The 23,292-nt window shown below is 34.5% G+C and overlaps 1 protein-coding gene across 1 annotated transcript; it reads right to left on the bottom strand.

Moving 5' to 3' along the window:
• Positions 1–2,184: 2,184 nt before the first annotated feature.
• Positions 2,185–3,120, bottom strand: LOC149531812 (uncharacterized). The gene is made up of 2 exons (XM_089808405.1): positions 2,643–3,120; positions 2,185–2,549 (listed from the first exon to the last, which is right to left on the bottom strand). The coding sequence occupies exons 1-2, from the start codon at positions 3,118–3,120 to the stop codon at positions 2,185–2,187; spliced, it is 843 nt and encodes a 280-aa protein (XP_089664531.1).
• Positions 3,121–23,292: the final 20,172 nt, after the last annotated feature.

Below are 23,292 nucleotides of genomic sequence, written 5' to 3'. Positions count from 1 at the left end.
CAAAAAAGTATGTAAAAAATGTGTCACTATGACTCAACACCTAAATTGCTCGACATCCACTATTTACCCAACTTGAATCACTTAGCATGGTCTATATGCTAAGCACCTACATGACTCAAAACATATTGCAACTCAACATGATCTAATATTTACATGTTGTGCTCTACATATGTTACTAGTTAGACATGAACTAAGTAAATGGCTTAAGTGTGTTGACACTCACTTGTCAATACTAGTCTGAGATCAACAATCCTAAAAAATATTTATCCTTTAATAGGGAATATTGTACTAGATGCATTGTATTTGACTCCTAACAGTATCACATCCTTTCATAAGGAACTTATATTAGTACACCATTCCATGGGTACCATCATCACCAAGATATTTCCTGATCAAGGGTCTTCCTCGAGAATAAAAACTAGTGCCCTATGGTGTATGGTTTCTTATTATTGTGGATTTTTTTATTTTTTTTTAGTATGTTAATTATTTTTAAATTATTTGTGCACAATTTTTTCCCCCCTATGCTCTTGGTTGTGAGTTGTAGACTTTATTTTTTGACACACGGTCCTCTTTATTTCACCTTAATACAAAACTCCCTCCCAAAAATCTGTTGAAGAAAAATATTTATTGAATTCATAAAATATCATTCCCCATATAGGAGTATTTACTGCAATGAATGATTAAAAAAAAAACCCACCGATTGCATATAATAAGAAATAATTAGACATCAATATAGGTTTGGGCATAAGCTAGTAGACATTAATCCTAAATTTTTATTAGAAATGATAGAATTAGGATAAATAACATAGGGAGAATAAGTCATCACAACTAAAGAAAGCTCAAACATAGAAGTGGTTTAAGAAGAAATTAAAAAGTCAGTCTTCGATGTTAATCATTAATGGTTTCGAGTAACATCATAATCAAATTATTTATGCAAGAAGCTAATAGGGTGGGAAAGTTTATAAAGTAGACATTTTCAAGAAAGAAAAGGATTGGTGATCATTTTCTAAGTTAGTAGCAAACAAAATATGACGTTAAGTCAAAAAATAATTCTATTTCACAGTTTAAAGGATTTTGAACTAATTCTAAATATATTTGTATGAATGCATGGTTATGTATATACATGTCTATGTGTATGCACATAGATATTTCATCTTTCAAATATCATTAATAATTAAGAACAAGAACAACAAATAGTATGTTGAAGCTTTCCCTAGATAAATCTTTTCCTCTAATTTCCTAAACTCTAATGAGTAAGGTGGTTATCCTTTATGACATATGAGTCTTGCCATCTATGCATTTGTCCAAAAGTACTATTAGAATACTCCAATTCAATATTTTCAAACCAACAAGTCTTTACATTTTTATCTTAAAATAATTAATTTGAATCTAATTGTTTTCTATATTCAACTATTTAGTTAATATATTATAAATTAATACTACCCCCATAATAGATATTTAAATAGAAAGTTTAAATCAATACTAATCTCATAGATTAGCTAGTGGTTGAAAAAAACTATTCAATAACTGATTCATGGCATATGTAATATAATGCCTTGATACAAAATTGTGTATTGAAACTTCACATGGACTAACTATTTCAGTCCATACCAAAAAAAAGTACAATAAGTAATCCATCATGCAATTTTTGTTAGGACAAGTTATTGATTAGCAATTGTGTTTTTATCTATGTACAATGAAGAGCCAATAATAATGTATTATTATAGTATGTTGAAGCTATCCCTACATGATTTTTTTCCACTAACTCGCTAAACTCTAATGAGTAAGGAGTTCACCCTTTATGAAACAGAAGTCTTCTCATCAATGCATTCATCAAAAAGTATCATTCAAATACTTAAATCAAAAATTTTCAAACCAACAAGTCTTTACTTTTTCATTTTAAATTTATTAATTCAAATCTAAGTATTTTCTATATTCAACTATTTAATTATTATTATAAATAAATACTACCCACATAAAATACATATCCAATTAGAAAGTTCAAAACAATTCTGATCTAGTGGTTGAAATTATTCAAAGATTGATTCATGTCACATGTAACATAATATCTTCATCAAACACAATTGTGCACTGAAACTTAAAATGAAATAACTATTTCAGTCTATACCAAGTAAAGCAAAATAACTAACCGAGCATGCCATTTCTTCTGGGACAAGTTATTGATTATATATTCAAAAGCTCAAGACTATCCCCGTCCATAGCAGCCTGATATTCACCAATATTTCCCTCTATGCCTTCACCGTGGAAAGCCTTGCATGCAAAGTAGAGCACACTCTGCGTTAACATCCCCATCAATGTAACCACACACCTCATCACTACGCAGGCTGTTTCAAACGCTATATCTGTCCATAGTCCCATGACATGTAAACTCACCCTAGATGTTGTATAAACAAGAAATCCATTAATTAGCAAGTGAAATATGGCGAGAGCCCAGGCTGTAGAGTGCTTTCCTTTCATGAGACGGTGGCTCCTCTTCATACCCTCGAACCCATAATATTCCTCCTCCATCATACTCATAACACTCGCCACTTGCCAAACCATTCTCACATACAAGAAGACACCCAAAAACACCATGAAAACAATAAAGAATGCAATGAAAAACAATACTCAATACGATTTACCGAATAGTACGAAGCCCAATGCTAGAAAACAACAAGCAAAAACAAAAGTCATTACAATGAAGAAATTAACGGTGAAATACCAAAGGCAAGTTATCATCATCCGCTTCCACACTGTGGGCAAAACTTTGACGACCCCTGCAAAGGAGGGTTTGTGGTTGGCCACGGTGAAGACCACTGCCGCCATGGATGGCATCAAGAGAGAATAAGAGAGAAATGGGTTCACAGTTATCAGCAGTGAAAGCTCTGCAAATGGCTTGAAGCGTAGCTTTTGCACGTCGGTAGAGTCATAGGAATTAGTCTTAGCGAGAAGAGGGTCGACCATAATTTTTTCTAACATGAGATCTAACAGAGCTAAAGGCAGAATAAAAACTAGAGTGATGAAACCCAATAATTTAGGTTGAGAGGCAATGGTTTTCAAGGCCTCTCCAACAATTCCAAACGCGCCCAATAGACCTAAGCATTTTGCTTTCCTATCCATGGCGGACATCAGATTTTCCTCCTTTCTCTTATATGGAACTGCTTCATCAGCTACTTGTATTTATAATGGTGTGACTGAGAAGCATATTAACTTGTAAATCTAGATTGTAAAAAGTTTCTCAGCCATGTGGGTAAATACAGAGAGTTAAAATTGGGTAATACAATAGCTAAATATCGTCCAACCCTGATGATTACGATGATGGTTTTGTGACCTTCTGTCTCGCCAAACAGTGAAGACGACGAAGCTTCTGTCTCCCCTAATCAAATTTGACGTTGCATAATATTCTTATGATTGTCGTTAAGGAACGAAAATACAAAAGAATTTTATTTTTTAATTCTTATTTCCTTCTTTTCCAAGACTCTTTGTATTATTTGGACGTACTATTCGAAGTAGAAGCAAATTCCATTAATTATTACGCTGTAGGCGTCTCTTATACGGAGTGTCCGAGCTGATTCACTCGATCAACAGCCTACATTACACCTTAGACATGGACAACCATCGAATTCGTTCTGATCGTTCATTTTGAAAGGATACAACAAAAATTCTACTTGTTCTCCACGAGGACGACGAGCAAATGAAGATTGAAAGTCGCACCTAATGTTGGTGATAATCTCCAACCACAACAGATTGGAAAACACTGAACTAAAATGGTGTAAATCTGATGGTAATCATTATTTCCATGAAACTTTCCCATGTCTGAAATTTACCCATTGTACTGCAAGAATGATAGTTATTCAGGAGCCAATTGTTGGTGTACGTCAAAACAAAGCAGGGAATGTCGTGTAAATCGTTAGAAATGAGAAAAGGAAATTTGGTCAATGATAAAATCTAACAACGCAGAGACTCCTGATCGCCTATGCTATGACGCTATTTGCTTAAAAGGTATAAAGCGTTGTCATTCTCCTTAAAGTGGGAACTAGCGACTGTTGTTAAAATATATATATATATGGAACCTGCAAATGGGTGCCAGGGTGTATTTGATTTTCATCCATGAAAGATCTCTGCTTCTATTATTATGAATTGTTATTTATTTACTAACAAGGTTATGTTATGTTTGGACTATGGAGGAAGTGGTATACAGCTGAAAAAGGTAGATATTGAAGGAGAAGTGTGAGAGGACATGAAATGAGTATGAAAGAAAGGGACAGGTAGAGATGGAGGAGAAAAAGGGTATGTGTGGGTGCACGCGCATACATACACACACACACACACACACACACACATATATATATATATGCATTATATGTCTGTGTTGGGGAGAGAGATAGGGAGAGATGGGAATAGAAAGAGGGACGGGTGCAAAGGGAAGAGTAAAAGAGGGTAAGGAGATAGGTAAAGGTGTGGAGATGGAAATTGAGAAGAAGATAGAGTTACCAAAAAGGTCATGCTATGTTTGGAATATAGCCATAGAAAGTGGTAGATATTGAATGGGGAAGCATGAGAGAGAAAGAGATAAGGAGATAATAATAAAGAGGAAGACATAGATAGAGATTGATGTGGAGGAGAGGGGTATGTATCTAGAAGGAAAGGGATAAAAAATGAGAGAGGGATGAAGAAGAAAAAGGATAGGTATGGATAATATTCTTATGATTGTCACATGAAAGACACTCCATACTACATGTTATAGTATGATAGACTTTATTGTAGCAAACACTCACAACTCACCTTCACCATACTTCATTAATGGTCTTGCCATACGGTGAAGCTCACAACTGTTTGACACTCCCACTTCAACATTCTAACAATCTCCCACTTGATGAAGTTTGGACCCACTTAGTCGATGCGGCTAACAAGTGCCTGGGTTCTTAAGCCACATAGAGCTTGTGCACCATTTGAACTTAGTTGTGTTCACTAGCTTGGTTAATGCATCTAAAACATTCTCCTAAGTGTCAACCTTTTCTAGATTTACCTTACCATCTTCAACCATGTCATGAAAAAAATGATATTGTATGTTAATGTGTTTTTTCTTAGCATGGATAGTAGGATTCTTCACCAAACATATTGCATCATGACTATGACAAAAAATTGTAGTTTTTCTAGTATCATAGCCAATATTAGAACACAAATGCTTAAGCCAAACTACTTCTTCAAATGCATAAGTAGATGCCATATACTTTACCTCAGTTGTTGACAACACAATTACACTTAGTCTTTTTCTCATCCAACTGATAGCACCACCATTCACAATGACTACATATCCACTGTGCATCTTCTCCTGTCAATGCCCTTGACCCAATCTACGTCAACATAATCTTGAATGCTCATTGATTCATTAGATCCCACTAAATTACCTTAATAACATAACACATACTGTGACATACCCTTCAAATATTGTAGAACTCTTTTCACAACATCCCAATGTGACTTTCCTAGATTTTCCATAAACTAGCTCAATACTCCCACTACTCGTGCAATGTCTAGTCTTGTATTGATCATTACACACATGAGGCTTCCAACAACAATTACATAAGGTACCTGCTTCATGTCTTCAATCTCATTAGGAGATTTGGGACTTTCATTGACTGACAACTTTGTTCCATGTAACACTTGAACAACCTGTTGCTTACAATTAGTCATATTAAACCACTCTAGAACATTGGTAATATATTTTCTTTCTCTAAGCCAAAGTTTTCTGCAAACTTGGTCCCTTTTGATTTCCACCCCAAAATAAATTTTGCCAACCCTAAATGTTTCATTTCAAACTTCAGAGACAATTGAGATTTTAATTATGAAATCATTTCCTTACTATTGCGTATAAACAACATATCATCTACATATAGAGATACAATAAGTATTTGATCACGTTCAACTTTATAATACACATGGTGATCCTATTTAGATCTCATAGAACCAAATAAAAAAACATATGTATCATATTTTTGGTACCACATTTTGGGTGCCTATTTCAAACCATATAGAGACTTTTTTAGTTTACATACCAGATGCTCTTTACCTTTTTTCTGCAAAGTCCTTTGGTTTGGACATGTATATCTCTTCTTCAAGATCACCATGAAGACATGTTGTCATCACATCCATCTACTAAATTTCAAAGTCATGTGCCACTAAAAGTGATAACAAAAATCTAATAAATGTCATCTTAGCTACAAGAAAAAATATTTCTCCATAATTAATCCCTTCTTTCTGAGAATACCCCTTCGCAACCAATCTTGCCTTGTACTTGTCAATCCTATGGTCTAGACCATACTTCTTCTTAAACACCCATTTACATCCCACAAGCTTTCTACCATTAGGCAAGTTACTAGATCCTAAGTCTCATTCTTTTCCAAAGTTTTCATTTCATCCTTCATGGCTAACAACCAAGAATCTAGATTTGACATATTAATTGCTTCTTTGATAGTTCTGAGCTCATCAACATTTATAAGCAAGGCATAAGTACAATTAGCATTCAACATGAAATAAGAAAACCTCTCTAGTGAATAACCATATCTATTAGGCTGTTGTCTCACTAGAGTAGATCTCCTCACTTCCTTTGTTGGAACTTCATGAGGTTCAACATGAGGATGAGGATCATGTTCTTCTTCACTTGTATGATCACTCGAGCTCTCCTCATCATCATTTCCAGGTAATGTTGGATTCTCATTCTCAACTTTATTTGGAGTCTGAAATACTTCCTTTCTGGAAGCTAAAGGGATTTTAATGGCTTCCTTTCTCTTCTCAAATTTCTCTAGCTGCTCTAGTGAGTTAGGTTTCATCTCATGAAAGATAACACTCCTATTGTACATGATATTTCTAATGAGAGGGTTCCATAATTTTTATCCCTTCACATCAATGCCATAACTAATGAAAATACACTTCACTAGTTTGTTATCCAAATTCAACATACTCACTTCAAGTACATGATTGTATGCCTCATAGCTGAAAACACAAAAATATATTAATAAGGGATTCTTATCAAACCATGCTTCCATAGGTGTCTTGTCAACTAATATTGCTATAGGAGAATAGTTCAACAAGTAACACACTATTACCACTACTTCAACCAAAAACTTTTGTTCAAGACGAGCACTTCCCATCATGCTCTTTGTTCACTCCATCAGCAAGCGATTTGTCCATAGATGCAATGTTCATAGAAATCAAACTCAAGGTTACAATCAACCAACCCCTCAACCAAAATTTTAAATTCTTTAAGGTATTTGAACCTTTATCACCATTATAGACAAACCTATAATGCTAGGGCATTTTTTTCTCTGCAAGAAGTTTAACATCCATCTCATTTATACCATGTGTTTCTATATTGATTTTATTAGACTTGACAAAGATGCTATTACAAAAAGGTTTTGCATCTAGCTTATACAATGTTCCAATGCATTCACCCTTACCTAAAATAATAGAACCCCTAGTCATCCTACAACCACTATAGACAAATGTTACATGAACTCTGACATCATTTAACTTGGTGACAGAAAGTAAGTTTCAAGCCAAAATAGGTATGTGGAGTGTTGGGATTAAAGATAGAGTAACTGAGAGGGGGGTGAATCAATTACTAACAAAAATTTATCTACAAATTCCTTAGATGTCCTAAAGATTTAGTTACTATTGATACTCGGTAAATTAAATTATTACTTATCTCCAAGCATTCATGCATGTAATTGAAAAACAAAGTGAACACAAGAGACACCAAATTTAATGTGGAAACCCAATATGGAAAAAACCACCAAGTAACTAGTCACCAATTTTTCACTCTTCTGACGTGAGCCCTATTAGGAGCCAACACTATTAAAGATTACAATACACACTATTAGGTGTGACCATGTTATAGGATTTAATCACGCTATTAGGAGTGGCCTTGCTAAACGTCTTTAGAACAATTCAACTAAACTGTGACCTTGTTAGAGGATTTACAAAATGGCTATTAAACCAACTCTATTAAGAGATTTGAAATCACTGCTACAAGGGTTAGAAAGCAAAAATGAATTGACTTGAACAAGATGCAACTAAATTTGCTAGTTATAGGTCTCTGTTTAGCATCATTAGATCCTCCTTGATCAAATATGGCTCTGCTACTCCTCAATGATCTTTGATCATCCTTACAATTTGCTTCCACAATAATCAATATTAATTTTTCATTAATTCCACTTCCATTTCATCCTTCGTAGAATTCACAAATTGATCTCTTACTTATACTATTCAGATTGTCAAGTCGGCCCATTTACATGTTACATTTACCAATAAATCATACATCAGTCGACTACAGATATTACTCTAAACAAATAAACTTTATTTCATAAAACAATGAAATCCTTTACTGGCTGACCTTGCATGGTAAATGTTGCTTCGAAAATTTTTCTAAGTTAACCATCTTGACTCAGTTAACATTGCAATATCCTTAAAGTCCTTTGGCTGCTGAGTTTACTCGATAAGAACTAAATTTCTTTGATTACCTTGAAAGCTTGGTAAGAACTACTTTTTCCAAATTACCTTTTCATGACTGAGTGAGCTCGGTAGGAACTGCTTCTTCCACATTACCTTTGATGACCAAGTGACCTCGGTAAGAACTACTTCTTCTACATTACCTTTGATGACTGAGTGAACTCGGTAAGAATTGCTTCTTTTCTTTGCTGAGCTTTTGAGCTTGGTATACACTATCCTTTGCTTTGCTAACCTTCTAAGCTCAGTAGACTCTGTCCTTTATCTAGACGACCTTCTAAGCTTGGTAGACACTATCCTTTTTCTACCCGACCTTCTGAATTTGGTAGACACTATCCTTTGTCTAGCTAGCCTTCTGAGTTCGGTAGACACTATCCTTTGCCTTGCTAACCTTCTGATCTTGATAGACACTATATGATGACTAATATGACATTTGTGTGACATCAAAGACAACACACAATTTGAACAATTGTATCCAACAATCTTCCTCTTTTGCATTGATGGAAAAACAACATGTCATAGCAGGACAAAATTTGAAAACAAGTCTTTTAATGATAGAATACAAAACTCCCTCTTTCATAATAATCTCTCCTTCTTACACAAACTCTTATTATTTTGCCAATTTCAGAAAGATATGATAGTATATTCTCCCTCTTTTGACAACACATACCAAAGACAACTCAAAACAACTCAATAACATTGTACTTGATGTACTGATTCATATGCAATATCTTCATTGGTTTTCTGCATCAACTGATAGATTTCCAATTCTTTTCCTATTGATGCATCACTAAAAATGTATTTTAGTGAGCTCCAGATAGGGGAATGACCCCTAACTTACCTCTTAGATACAAGAATGCATCCTTAGGTAAAGGCTTTGTGAATATGTCAACAATTTATTCCTTTGTATGGACATATTCCAGTCTTATTTCATTTTCTTGTACCAATTCTCTAACAAAGTGATACTTAATAGAAATATGCTTGGTTTTTAAATGCATCACTAGATTCTTGGAGATGTTAATTGCACTTGTGTTATCACAAAACATAACAATTGATTCTTTGATTTCTTGCTTCATACCTTCTAATAATTTTTTAAACTACACAATGTTGGAGCAATTTACTGCTGTTGCAACATATTCAGCCTCTGCTGTGCATTGATATGTATAATTCTACTTTTTGCTTGTCCAAGAAAGCAACCTTTTTCCAAGAAAGAAAGCTCCTCCGCCTGTGCTCTTTCTGTCATCAATATTTTCTGCCCAATCTGTATCAGTGAACACCTTCAAATCCAATTTTCCTCCAAGTTTATACCATAATCCATAATCTTCAATTTCTTTTAAGTATCTCATGATCCTTTTGATTGGCATCATGTGATTTTCTTTTGGTTTTGGTGAGAATCTTGCTGCAATTCCTACTGCAAGGGCAATGTCTGGTCTTGTGTGCACTACATATTGCAACTTTCCAATCATAGATCTATACAATGTGATCCACTTCCTTTGATTTATCATCCTTGGTTATTTTTAATCTAGTACACATAGGAGTCCCAACTAGTTTATAGTCTTCCATACCAAACTTTTTCAGTATCTCTTTGATGTATTTAGATTGAGTGATGTAGATGTCTTTCTTATTCTATTGAATTTAAAGGCCAACAAAGAATTTTATTTCACCAAACATTGACATTTCAAATCTCTTGTTCATTTTTTCTAAAAATTCTTTGCAAAGATCATCATTTCCTGTGAACAAAGTATCATCTACAAATATTTCTACCAAAACAATCTTATTATCTAGCCCTTCCTTTATGTACAAATTGTTGTTATTATTAGTTCTTTTAAAACCAATCTGGATAAGATAGTTATGCAATCTTTCATACCATGATGTAGCGGCTTATTTTAGACCATATAATGTTTTATGCAATTTGTAGACCATGTCCTTCTTGTCTGGATCAACAAAACCTTCAGGCTACTCAATGTAAACCTCGTCATCCAATATACCATTAAGAAATGCTGACTTGACATCCATCTAATAAGCTTTGTATCCTTTGAGTGTAGCATATGCAACTAAGGTTCTGACACCTTCCAATCTTGCAATAGGAGCAAAATTTTCTCCATAGTCTACACCTTCTTCTTGTGAATATCCTTTGCATTCCAGTCAAGCTTTGTTCCTTGATACCTTACCATCTTCATTTAGTTTGTTTCTGAATACCCACTTTGTTCCAATCACATTCTTGTCTTTTGGTCTAGGTATAAGAGTCCATGTTTTGTTTTTCTCTATCTATTTTATCTCTTCATTCATAGCTTCAATCCAACTTTCATTGTCTAGTGCATCTTTGACATTTCTAGGTTCAAAATCAGCAAGTAAACAAGTATCTTTCAACTTACTTCTTGTCATTGTTCCTTCTAATTTATCACCAATGATCTGATCTGGTGCATGATGCTTTCTAACATACTTGGCTAACAAGGGCTCCTTGCCTTTTGAATGACTTTCATTATTATACTTTTGTGTCTCAACTTCTGGTTTTGATTCTAGTTGCTTGGGCTCGGTAGATGCTAACTCCGTAGCTTCTATTTCGAACTCAGGTTCTTGCAGCTCAGTAGATGTTGACTCGGTTTGAACTTCTTGTGACTCAATTAATGAAGATTCTAGAGTTGAGGATTCCTGATTAATAGGTATGCTTGGCATTGTATCAGGTTCAATGTAAACAAATCTTTTGTAGTCTTAAGGTTCCTTTTTGCTTTCTTTTTCTGTTCTTTCTACAAACTCATCAACTTTCACATATGCACTTTCTATGACTTTGTGAGTAGAGAAGTTCAAACATCTATATGCTTTGCTTTTGCAAGAGTATCCCAAAAATATTCCTTCATCACTTTTTACATCAAATTTACCTTTTCTAGATTCTTTCAAAATGTAACATTTGCTTCCAAATGCTTTTAGATAACTTACATTGGGTTTGTAGCCATACCACAACTAATAGGGTGTTTTGAATGAGTCCTTTTTCAGCTATACTCAGTTCAAGGTATGAACTACAGTGCTGATGGCTTGCTTCCAGTATTTGATAGCAATGCCTTTCTCAATCATTAAGGTTCTTACACAATCCATTATAGATCTATTCCTTCTTTCTGCTATTCCATTTTGTTCAGGAGTTCTAGGTGTTGAAACCTATCTTTTGATTCCCCTTTCAATGCAAAATTTATTAAACTCATGTGAAATGAATTCACCACCTCTGTCAGACCTTAAGCATTTTAGTCTTTGGCTGGTTTCCTTTTCTACTCTGGCCAAATACCATTGAACTTTTCAAATACTTCTAATTTCTCTCTTAGGTACATGACAATCATCATTCTTGAATAATCATCAACAAACAGAATGAATTTTTTTTCACCCATATAACTTTCAATGCCAATAGGTCCACACAAATTAGAATGCACAATTTTTAGAACTTCTTTAGTCTAATAGTTCTTGCTCTTACAACTAGTCTTTCCCATTTTACCAATTTGACAATTCTTGCATAGACCAACCTCAGGTTTCTTTATGTTAGGAATACCTCTTACTTTCTTGAATTTACTAATCTTTATCAAGTTTTCAAAGTTTACATGACACAACCTCCTATGCCATAACCAACTTTCTTCAATTTGAGCAATGAAACATGAACATTCACCAAGTTCAAGATAAAATAAGTTACCTTTTGTTTGAGTGCCTGATCCAATCAGCTTTTCTTTACCATCCAGCAATCTTGCTTTTCCATGCATAAATTCTACTTTGAATCCATTATTGAGTAGCTGTGCCACACTCAAAAAATTATGCTTTAGTTCTTCTACCTAGTATGCATTATCACATACGAGTTCCTTGGTTAATGAGATTCTTCCTTTTCCTCTTATATAACAAGATTCATTGTTACCAAATCTTACACTACCACCATCATAGTCTTCAAAGTATTCAAACTTAGTTTTATCACCAGTAATGTGATGAGAACAACCACTATCTATTATCCATGTATCATTTATGCTCATATGTGAAATGAGTGACATTTCCTCATCATTATCAGACTCATCTTTCATAGCAATGTAGACAATTTCATCTTCTTTTTCATTATCAGAATCATTAGAATCTTTAGCCATAGAACATGTTTTCTTACCTTTATCCTTGAATGATTTGAATTCTTTCTTGACATTATACTTATGACTTTTCTTCTCATCTTTGTTCTTCTTATTTGGGCACCTAGCAACAATATGTCCAATTTCTTCACAAGAGAAATAGATTAGATGAACCTTACCTTTGTATTTCCCTTTGCCTCTTGAATATTTTCTTGTTAGTAGAGCTTCAACCACTTCAAGATCACTATCTGAACTTTGTTCTAATTCTTCATCACTATCTGATTGTGGATCCTTCATCTTTTTCCCTTTTTATTTGAGTGAAAGCTTGGCTTCAAATGCTGATTCAACATTCTTGGCAACTGGAGCATAATTGTCATAGTTGTCTAGCTCAAATGCAGTCAATCTTCCAACTATGGCCTCTAAATTTATTTTATGATTTTCCTAACATCTCCTTTCTTGAATTGCAGAAACTCTGAAACTCTGATTGCATAAATGGGAAGTAGAGTTCTAAGAACTTTACTTATAATTGTCTCCTCATTGATATCTCCTCCAGATGCTTTGATTGCACTAACACATGCTTTAACTCTTTCAACATACTTTGTAATTTTTTCATCCTCTCTCATCCTCATTTGATCAAATTTCCCTCTCAAACTTTCTGCTTTGGTTCTTCTCGCATTATCATCTCCTCCATAGATCTCTTTCAGCTTGTTCCACATTTCAAATATAGTTTTGCAATCCTTGATGTCATCAAATTTTTCATAACTCAAAGTAGATGCTATATCTATCATCATGTTATTGTGAGTCTTCTTTTCAGCAATATCATTGACAAATAATATACTTGAAGGTTCTTCATATTTTTTATCAAGGTACTTTAGCCCTATATCACTAATAGAAGCCAGGTGAAGCCTCATCAATCCTTACCATGCTGAGAAGTTGTCCCTGTTAAGTCTTGGAATTTTCCTTTTGTAAGACATCTTGATCTTTAGCTTAGATCCTTGAAATATTTTTCTGTAAGCACCAATAGCTATGATACCAATTGTTGGGATTAAAGATAGAGTAACTAAGAGGGGGGTGAATCAGTTACTAAAAAAAATTAATTCACAGATCCCTTAGACAACTTAAAGATCTAGTTACTGTTGATACTCGGTAAAAAAATGTTGTAACTTAGTAAATTAAATGATTACTTATCTTCAAGCATTTAAGCATGTAACTAAAAAACAAAGTGAACAAAAGAGACACTAGATTTAACGTGGAAACCCAATATGGGAAAAACCACCAAGTAATTAGTCAACAATTTTTCACTCTTCTGAAGTGATCCCTATTAGGAGCTAACCCTATTAAAAGTTACAATAGACATTGTTAGGCGTGACCCTGTTAGAGGATTTAATCACCCTGTTAGGATTGGCCTTGCTAGAGGTCTTTAGAACAATTCAACTAAACTATCACCTTGTTAGAGGATTTACAAAATGGTTGTTAAACCAACTCTGTTAAGAGATTTGAAATCAGTGCTACAATGGTTAGAAAGCAACAATGAATTGACCTGAACAAGATGCAACTAAATTATTTGGTTACAGGTCTCTGTTCAGCATCATTAGATCCTCCTTGATCAAATATGGCTCTGCTGCTCCTCAATGATCTCTAATCATCCTTCAAATTTGCTTCCACAATAATCAATCTTCATTTTTTATTAATTGCACTTCCATTTCATCCTTCTTAGAATTATCAACTTGACCTCTTACTTATATTATTCAAATTGTCAAGTTGGCCTATTTACATGTTACATTTACCAATAAATCATACATCAGTTGGCTACAAATATTACTCTAAACAAATAAACTTTATTTCATAAAACAATGAAATCCTTTACTAGCTAACCCTACTTGGCAAATACTGCTTCTAAATTTTTTTGAGTTAACCATCTTGACTTGCAATATCCCTAAAGTCCTTTAGCTACCGAGTTTACTCGGTAATAACTAAATTTCTTTGATTACCTTGAAAGCTCAGTAAGAACCGCTTCTACCAAATTACCTTTTGATGACCGAGTGAGCTTGGTAGGAACTGCTTCTTCCACATTACCTTTGATGACTGAGTGAGCTCGGTAAGAACTTATTCTTCCAAATTACCTTTGATGACTGAGTGAACTCAGTAAGAACTACTTCTTTTCTTTGCTGACCTTTTGAGTTTGGTAGACACTATCCTTTGCCTTTCTGACCCTCAAAGCTCAATAGACTCTGTCCTTTATTTAGCTGACCTTCTGAGCTTTTTAGACACTATCCTTTCTCTAGCTGACCTTCTGAGTTTGGTAGACACTATCCTTTTTTTAGTTGACCTTATGAGTTCAGTAGACACTATCCTTTGCCTTGCTGACCTTCTAAGCTTGGTAGACATTGTCTAATGACTGATATGACATTTGTGTGACATCAAAGACAACACACAATTTGAACAATTTTATCCAATAGTGAAGTACTCCATCAATTCCCTTTACTCTACCATCAAGAAATTAAATTCTAACTCTTCCTCTGCTAACAATTTTCAATGTGGAATCTCTTGCAAAGAACACCTTTCCACCATTATATGGTTCATAGTTTAAGAACCGTTATTTATGAGAAGTCATGTGGATGGATGCTCCTGAATCAACCATCCATTCATTGTTAGATGTAGGCACTAGCAAGGTTGCTACAAAGGCATCAACAACACATTGAGAAGATTCATCATTGAAAGTAAATTCATCCCTCTTCTTTTTCTCCTCCTGCCAATCTCCTTCTTTTTCTTGTAAATTTGGTTGTGCCACATATTTTCTTATTTTTCTTTTCTGCTCTTGGCCACCTTGGTTTATTTGCTTTGACTTTCCCTTGGCCTTCTAAGTTGCAGCATGTGTACTAGCTCTAGTGGTAGGTTTTGTGGACTTGGCTAGGCTAGGTTTGACAAACTTCTTTTCCCTTGCCACTGGCTATGCCTTAGCCTTCCTCTTCTTTGGATTGATAGGAGTAGGTGCTTCCTCAAATTCTTCTCCCATAGCACCTTTAGTTTTCTCCTCTTCTTCTCCCATGCCTTGGGTTAGAGCTAGAAGTTCTTGTGCTTGTTCTTTCTCTTCATCATCATCATCATCATCATCATCATCTTCTTCTTCTTCTTCTTCTTCTACATGTTCTCCAAATTTTTCTTTTAGCTTTTTAACTAGATTATCTTTCTTCTTGAGTGTAGAGGCACTTTTCAACTACATGGTAATTTTTGATTTTACCATCTTATGGTTGCCAAATATCTTTGTACTTTTATCTATTTCTTCTACTAGGAGTGTAGTGATGGTTGTTGAGGCTTCATCAACATTAATTTCATATCCTAAGGGTCTTAGCCATCTTACCCTTGGTATGGTAGCTTGCACATATGTGTAATTAGCATCAACAAAATTTACCATCCATTAGTCACAACTAGTGTCTTTGACATGACATAGATGCTTAGTCACTCTGAAATATTTTGGTAAGAAAATTTCGTGCACTAAGAGCATTACCACCATACTCATCACACACTCACTATACTCCATTTTCACCATGACATGAAAGACACTCCATTATTCATGTTACAATACAGTAGACTTTCTCATAGCAAATAGTCACAACTCACCTCCAATATACTTCATTGTATGATCAACACCTTTCTCCACCATATGGTTGTCTCATCATACAGTGAGTCTCACAACTATATGGCACTCCCACTTCAACATTCTAACAGGATGGACTAGCTTATTTTGTCTATCAACAGTCTATAGTGTTTAAAACCCTTGGATGACCATGTAATACACCTTTGTCACTCATTTATTGCCATGGTAGTTTTTACCCTTTTGGCATGTGGAAAAATTGCTCCTACTATTCTCTAGTAAAATAACATATCAATATAATATAAACAACCCTGAGCGGTAGATGACTAAGGGGTTTTTCAATAGGTGGATGTTAGTGATAGGATTAACCTCAGATAGAAATAACAGTTACATGCAAATATAATGAATACCGTAAAATAGTAGATCACATAAAAGTGAACATGAGACACCAAGATTTAATGTGGTTCACCTAATCTGTGGGCTATGTTTACCAACAAAAAGTCCAATATTATTATAATCTAGTGATTACAACTTGATTACAATCCATAATCCCTTATGATGCAATACCACTGCAAGAAGTTACAATATCATCTTTCATAATGAAATCCCTAACCATAACCCTTTTTATACAAGATTTTTCTACTTACAAAATTAGGGCTAGAATAATAGAAAAATAGTAGTCAGCACCTTTTACAATATAAGGGCCCCTTTACTTTGTCTTGAAGGCACTGCCCCTAAACCCCCATAGAAATAATTTGGAGGGAAATCACATCGAATAAACCTCTAAGTCTTATTAGGGTCTAGATCACAACAATTAAAAACTTGGCTAAGGTTCACTTGTTGTTGATTTTTCTAAAATCTTGTCAGCTATACCATATTATTGGGCATCTAAATATGTATATGATTATGACATGATAACCAATAATGAATAAAACAACATTCTAGCTAGAGGTTTCACCAATAGGGCCCCTAATATGCGGTCAATATTGTGGGGCCACCTATAGTCAAATATCTTATTTTAGTTTGGATGCCACTATCCTCCCTAGAAACTGTAAAATTTACCAATTTTCAAAATATATCATGAATTTATTTCTATCATGAATTTATATATCAGTTTCTTGAAAGGAAACAAGTGTGCTCATACATAGAACAAATAAATGAAATATATTTAACTGTGCATTTATAGTTATTGAATGGTGGTTATTTTCAAATTCATATTTAAAATGCTCTGGAACACAAAGATGTGGAAGCATAGAAAGTTTTGGAAAATTTTTTATCACACACCTCAAACAAATGTCTTCTCATCAATTTCTATGTTTGCAGGATATGCACCATGTATGCATTTGTTGAAAAGTATATATAAAGTTTCAGACAATACGATTGGAAAATGAAAAGATAGAGACTGTGAAAAAAAAATTCACAATCCTAAAAATTTTCTTGGCACATGAAGGTGTAGAGTGTCAATTTTTCTCGACACCAATGGATGCTGAGTGACAAGTAGTGGGTACTGAGTGAACTTGGCACACAAGGGAAACTTGGCAAGAGTATTCCAAGTAAGCTCAGCAGTGTGGCTATTGAGTGAGCTCATCCACCACTATAGGGTGCAACATGGTAATAGAGGATGTTGAGTGAACTTAGCAACAATAGTAAAGAGTGAGTTTGCTTAAGACTAGATCGAGTGAGTAGTATAATAGACTGCGATTAAAATGCAAAGAGCCAAAGGATGAAGATTTCAACAATGAACTTCTCAAATACAATACATAGAAGAAGAAAAATAGATTTTAGTATGCCTACTTTCTTGCTTTCTTTTTATTCAAATATGATAAAACTATTACAAAATTTGGGAGCATTTGACTTCAACTAGAAAACCCTAAAACTTTAAATTGGTAAAACTTCAAACTTCAAACTTTAAACTTATATCTCTAATGGTTGCATACAATAATGTCTAGAGCAATCACTACTTCACAAGTTGAAACAATAAGAACTCATAGAATGATCATGTCCAATGTGAAACTGAAAACCTTCCATCTTTTGAACACTAACTTGATCTTTTGATTGATTTCCTTCTCTTCCTTCTTCGCTCTAAAACTCTTTTGCTCTAATCTCTTCACACTGATCTAATCAAATGTGTTAGATACATTCCTTTTATCTCTCTTCAAAATATTTCCCCCCTCTTTTTCAAGTTTGAAAACTTACCTACCATGCATTAATATTTTTGACCATTCTGTAGGCCATTAAGTGGTAGGTGGATGTTTAGCTCTAGGGGCAAATCTCTGCTTGTATTTAATATTTCAACACTCCCCCTTTGTTCCAAGCCAAAGAAACAAGGATCATTCTTGATCCAAATCAACTACACCAAGACACTCTCTTAGGCATACAAAAGTTTCAATTTCTAATGGCTTAGTAAATATGTCTTCTAGCTACTCTTCAGGCTTGCAAAATTCCATTTTGATATCCTCATTCTCCACCAACTCTCTAATGAAGTGATATATGATCTCTATGTGTTTTCTTCTCCCATGGAAGATTGAATTCTTGGACAATGCAATTAAGGAGATGTTGTCACAATAAATTGTGGTTCCATCCTCTTGTCTTTCATTCAAATCTATCAAGATCCTCCTTAACCAAATAGCTTGACATGTTGTTGTAGATTGAGCAATAATAGGAACATGTATTCGAAAGTGCTCTTCCTATCATGTAAACTTCTAGCCCAATCATTGTTCGTGTGACCAACCAACTTGAAATCATTTTTATAGTATACAAAATTTCAAATCCCTTGGTACCATTCACATACCTTAGGATCCTCTTTCCTGCTTGCCAATGGGAATCCTTAGGTGTTTCCATAAATCTAGAAATCAAACTTACTACATACATCATGTCTAGCCAAGTTGTAGTCAAATACATCAAACATCCAACCATACTCTTGTATAGTGTTGGATTCACACTTTTGTTGCAATCCTCCTTGCTCAAGTTTAGACCTACTACTATTGGTGTTGGAGCTACCTTACTATTCTACATTTTGAATCTCTCTAAGATTTTCCTTGCATATTTTTCTTGATAGATTAAGATGTCATTATGTATTTGTTTTACTTCTATGCCTAGAAAGTACTTCAAGAGACCTAGGTCTATCATTTCAAATTCATTCTTCATAGCCTCTTTGAACTCACCAATTAGGAAATTATCATTTTTAGTGAAGATTAAATCATCAACATTCAAGACAAAAATTAACACATTACCATTTACTGCCTTGATGTAACGTGTGGGCTCACCATCGCTTTTGCTAAAGAAAATGTTCATCAAGTATAAGTTAATCCTATTGTACCATGCCCTTGGAGCTTTCTTGAACCCATATAGATCTCTTTTCAATCTATACACTGTGTTCTTCAGCTACAACTATATAACTAGGTGGCTGCTCCACATAAACTTCTTCTTTAAAATACACCATTCAAGAAGGAAAACTTCACATCCATTTGATATACCTTCCATTTGTGTTAGGCTGCAATCGCTATGACAAGATGCACATTTTCCATTCATATAGTTGGGGCATATGTCTCATGATAATCTCTTCCATGCTATTGCTTGTACCCCTTGACCAATAAAAGTGCCTTATGCCTATCTATTTTTCATTCAGCATTGAACTTAGTCTTGTATACCCATTTCACTCTAATTACTTGTTTCTTGGGAGGCAAAGTAGTTAACTCCCATGTCTCATTCCTTTTAATAGCATCTTTTTCCTCATCTATGGCATTACACTATTTCTCTTCATTCATAGCTTCCTCAAAATAAATTGGGTCACTATGAAAAAATAATATAGAATTTACACTCTCATCATAGTCTTCTTCATACCTTTCATCTTGGTATATATCCCTTAGACTTTTGGTCTTTCTTGGCAATTTCGAGGCAAGTGTGGGATATAAATTCTCAGTATTGTTACTACTATTGTCTTGCATACTAGCTACTAGTTGTCTTGATGTGCTTGGAGCTATTCCTTGGCATGTTAAGGGCTACTTGCATTTTTTCCTTTGTCTACAATCTATGTTTACTACTCCATCTTCTTGCTGATCACAAATGTCATCTTCTTACCCTTCAATGGTAGGGACTTTACTTGAAGTGCTTGAGGATTCATCTATCAAGCCATCCCTCGACTAATTTTCAAAAAACTCCACATCTCTTGAAATGATTATCTTCTTGTCAATTAGATCATATAGTCTATAAGCCTTTTATTTTAAGCTATACCCTTGTTGACATATAACTCAAGTTTGTTATTAATGACAACACACTTAGTCAAATTTTGTATTGCTACCAAACTCATTGTATAGTTTATTGTGTTTACCAAGTGTATTAGTGGTTACCAAGCATTGCAATATCTACTGAGTTAGTAGCTCATGTGATGTAAAATGAGCTTATGGTAATAGTTTTTACAAAGCTCAGTCATGGTAAACAAGTAATTCAATTTATGTAGAATTGCACAATATCTACCGAATCACCAATGTAGACCAAGTTTAGGACAACTTTGAAGTGATCAAGATGGACCAAGCCTCTATGTCTATCAATTGCATGATGATGCCATGTAATGACAGTGGATGCCGTGTATTGGAAGTTCACTAAGTTAGTCTTCAAAACTTGAGATTCTTCATTTGGGCCAACTTTGTAATATTGGTTTTCATTTGTATGATTGACAAGTTTTGTAATTATGTAATTTGGATTGGTATATATATGTAATGTGTTGTATCATTTCAAAGCATAATTAGAGGAAGGATATGCATGCGAATCTAATTGTGGTAGTAAGATATTAGAAGAACGGCAAATTGTAAAGGCCATATCAGCATAATGAGTAGTAGAGACATATCCATCATAGAAAGGTGATCAGTACATTCAAGGAATCTCATTCAAAAAATTCAATTATAGATAAAAGATCTAATACTACATCCTAATAGGTGAACCATTCAAAATCCTTTAACAAGGTAGACTTAACAGTCTTTCATTAAATCTATTTACTAAGTGCATACTTCATTGTATGTTTGTAAAACTTCTAGCAAGGGGGACCTAGTAGTCCTAATTGTTCCTAACAGGGTAGATCATCAGAAGTGATCAATGTAAGCCTTAACCAGCCAACTTTGTGCTGGAGTATTGAAGTTTTTGGTTATCATCCCCACCCCAGTTTTACTTTCTATTTGGAAGGTTTCTAGGTCACCAAATCTGTGTGTTAAAGTGTTATGGATGCTTTTATGGTTTTAGTTTCTCATGTAAACAATTAGATCAGATATGATGAACTATATGGTAATTGGGATATTGCAATTAAAATCTATGATTGTTAAAGTTTTTGAAGTTGTCGATTTACCCCTCCCTCTTAGTAACTTAGCATAGTCTTGAATATTTCCAACAACCCTATGAAGATGCACTTCACACCTTTGTCATCTAGCTTTTGCCATTGTTCTCTACACACATGTGCATATGCTACACATTTGAACACTCTGAAGTGCTCAATTGTCCATATGTTCCTTAACCATTCCCCAAGAGGAATCTTGTCACAAATTGATTTAGTAGGACATCTATTTATCAAATATATTGCTATTGCTATAGCTTCTCCCCAGTAAAGTTGGGAGTCTTTTTGCTCTCATCATGCTTCTAGCCATTTCAATAATGGTCCTATTTTTCCTCTTCCAATCCATTTTGCTACAAATGATAGCTGGTTGTTAGCTCTTTCTTGATGTCATTCTACTTACAAAAATATACAAACATATTGGAGGTATACTCCCCTCTATCTCATCTAAGGACCTTAACATAGTGTCAACATTCTTTTTTAGCCAGGGATTTAAATTAAACAAATTTGTAAAATGCCTCAAATTTATTCTTCAAAAAATACACCCATGTCTTATGACTAAAATCATCTATGAATGTCATAAAATAATTACCACCCCCCATAGAAGTAGTTTGCATAGGGCCTACTAAATTAGAATACACCAATTCTAATAGTGCTCTAGCCCTTCTAAAATTTCTAGAATTAAAGGGAAGCCTATGTTTCTTACCAAATATGCAAGCCTCACACTTGTCATACAAATCTACAATGCTTGATGAACCATCTACCATTATTTTCTTGGACAACAAATTTAAACCAACAAAGCCAAGATGTCCATACCTGAGATGTCAAAGCCTAGAGGGGTCTTCAATTACCCTCCTAAGAGCTAATTGTTGATGTACCATCGTACATGCATGCTTGAGAGGTACAACACTGACTTGAGAAGAGAAACACATTTCTATCCTCAATGGGAACATCTAGTTCTTTGTCATTTGGATTGTAGCAAGTAATCTATTACTTCCATCCTTCTCATGAATGACACACTTGTCATTTTCCATCAACACTTTTTATCCATTTTGAATGAGTTGTGCAACACTCATCAAGTTGTTCTTCATACTGGGGGCAAAATACACATTTTGTATCTCCTTCTCATCTTGCTTGGTGTAGACCATAATAGATCCTTTGGCCACTATGGGAATGGTTCCATTATTTCCCATCTTAATTTTAGACTTAAAAGTCTTATCAATGAAAGAGAATAAACTTTCATTACCATTCATGTGGTTGCTACAACCACTTTCCAGGTACCATTCCTTAGGGCCTCTTCTACACCAATGTTATACATGATGAAGGTTGTGGGATTGTTTTCATTTCCCATGTTCACATTAGCCATATAGCATTTTGCTTTGACTGATCACCCTATTTTTTCCAACAATCACTTGCATAATAGCCATACTTATGATAGTAGTAGCATTCAACATTGAACTTATTAGAGTTGTAATTTTTCTTACCTCATCTAGAGTTGTTTTGGGAGGTGCTTTCTCCCTCTTGGTTGCTTGCTCTTCCTGATCTTTTTGCACTAGCATTTCTTTGACCATTCCTTCCATGACCTCTATTTCTTGAGCCTCTACTAGAGCCATTTCTACCTCTCCCCCTACCTCTTGATTTCTCTTGAGCCTTGAAAGACTACTCTTGGGAAGTTGTTGCTGATCTATTGATTTGGTGCTCATGGGTTTGAAGAGTTCTCATCAACTCATCCATGATCAATGTGGTGAGGTCTTTTTCTTCCTCTATGGTCATCACAAGATTGT

This window comes from Cupressus sempervirens, chromosome 11 (genome assembly GCF_028749045.1).
Source record: "Cupressus sempervirens isolate cs-2001-9-10 chromosome 11, ASM2874904v1, whole genome shotgun sequence".
NCBI lineage: Eukaryota > Viridiplantae > Streptophyta > Pinopsida > Cupressales > Cupressaceae > Cupressus > Cupressus sempervirens.
This window is presented reverse-complemented; position numbering and strand designations above follow the sequence as displayed.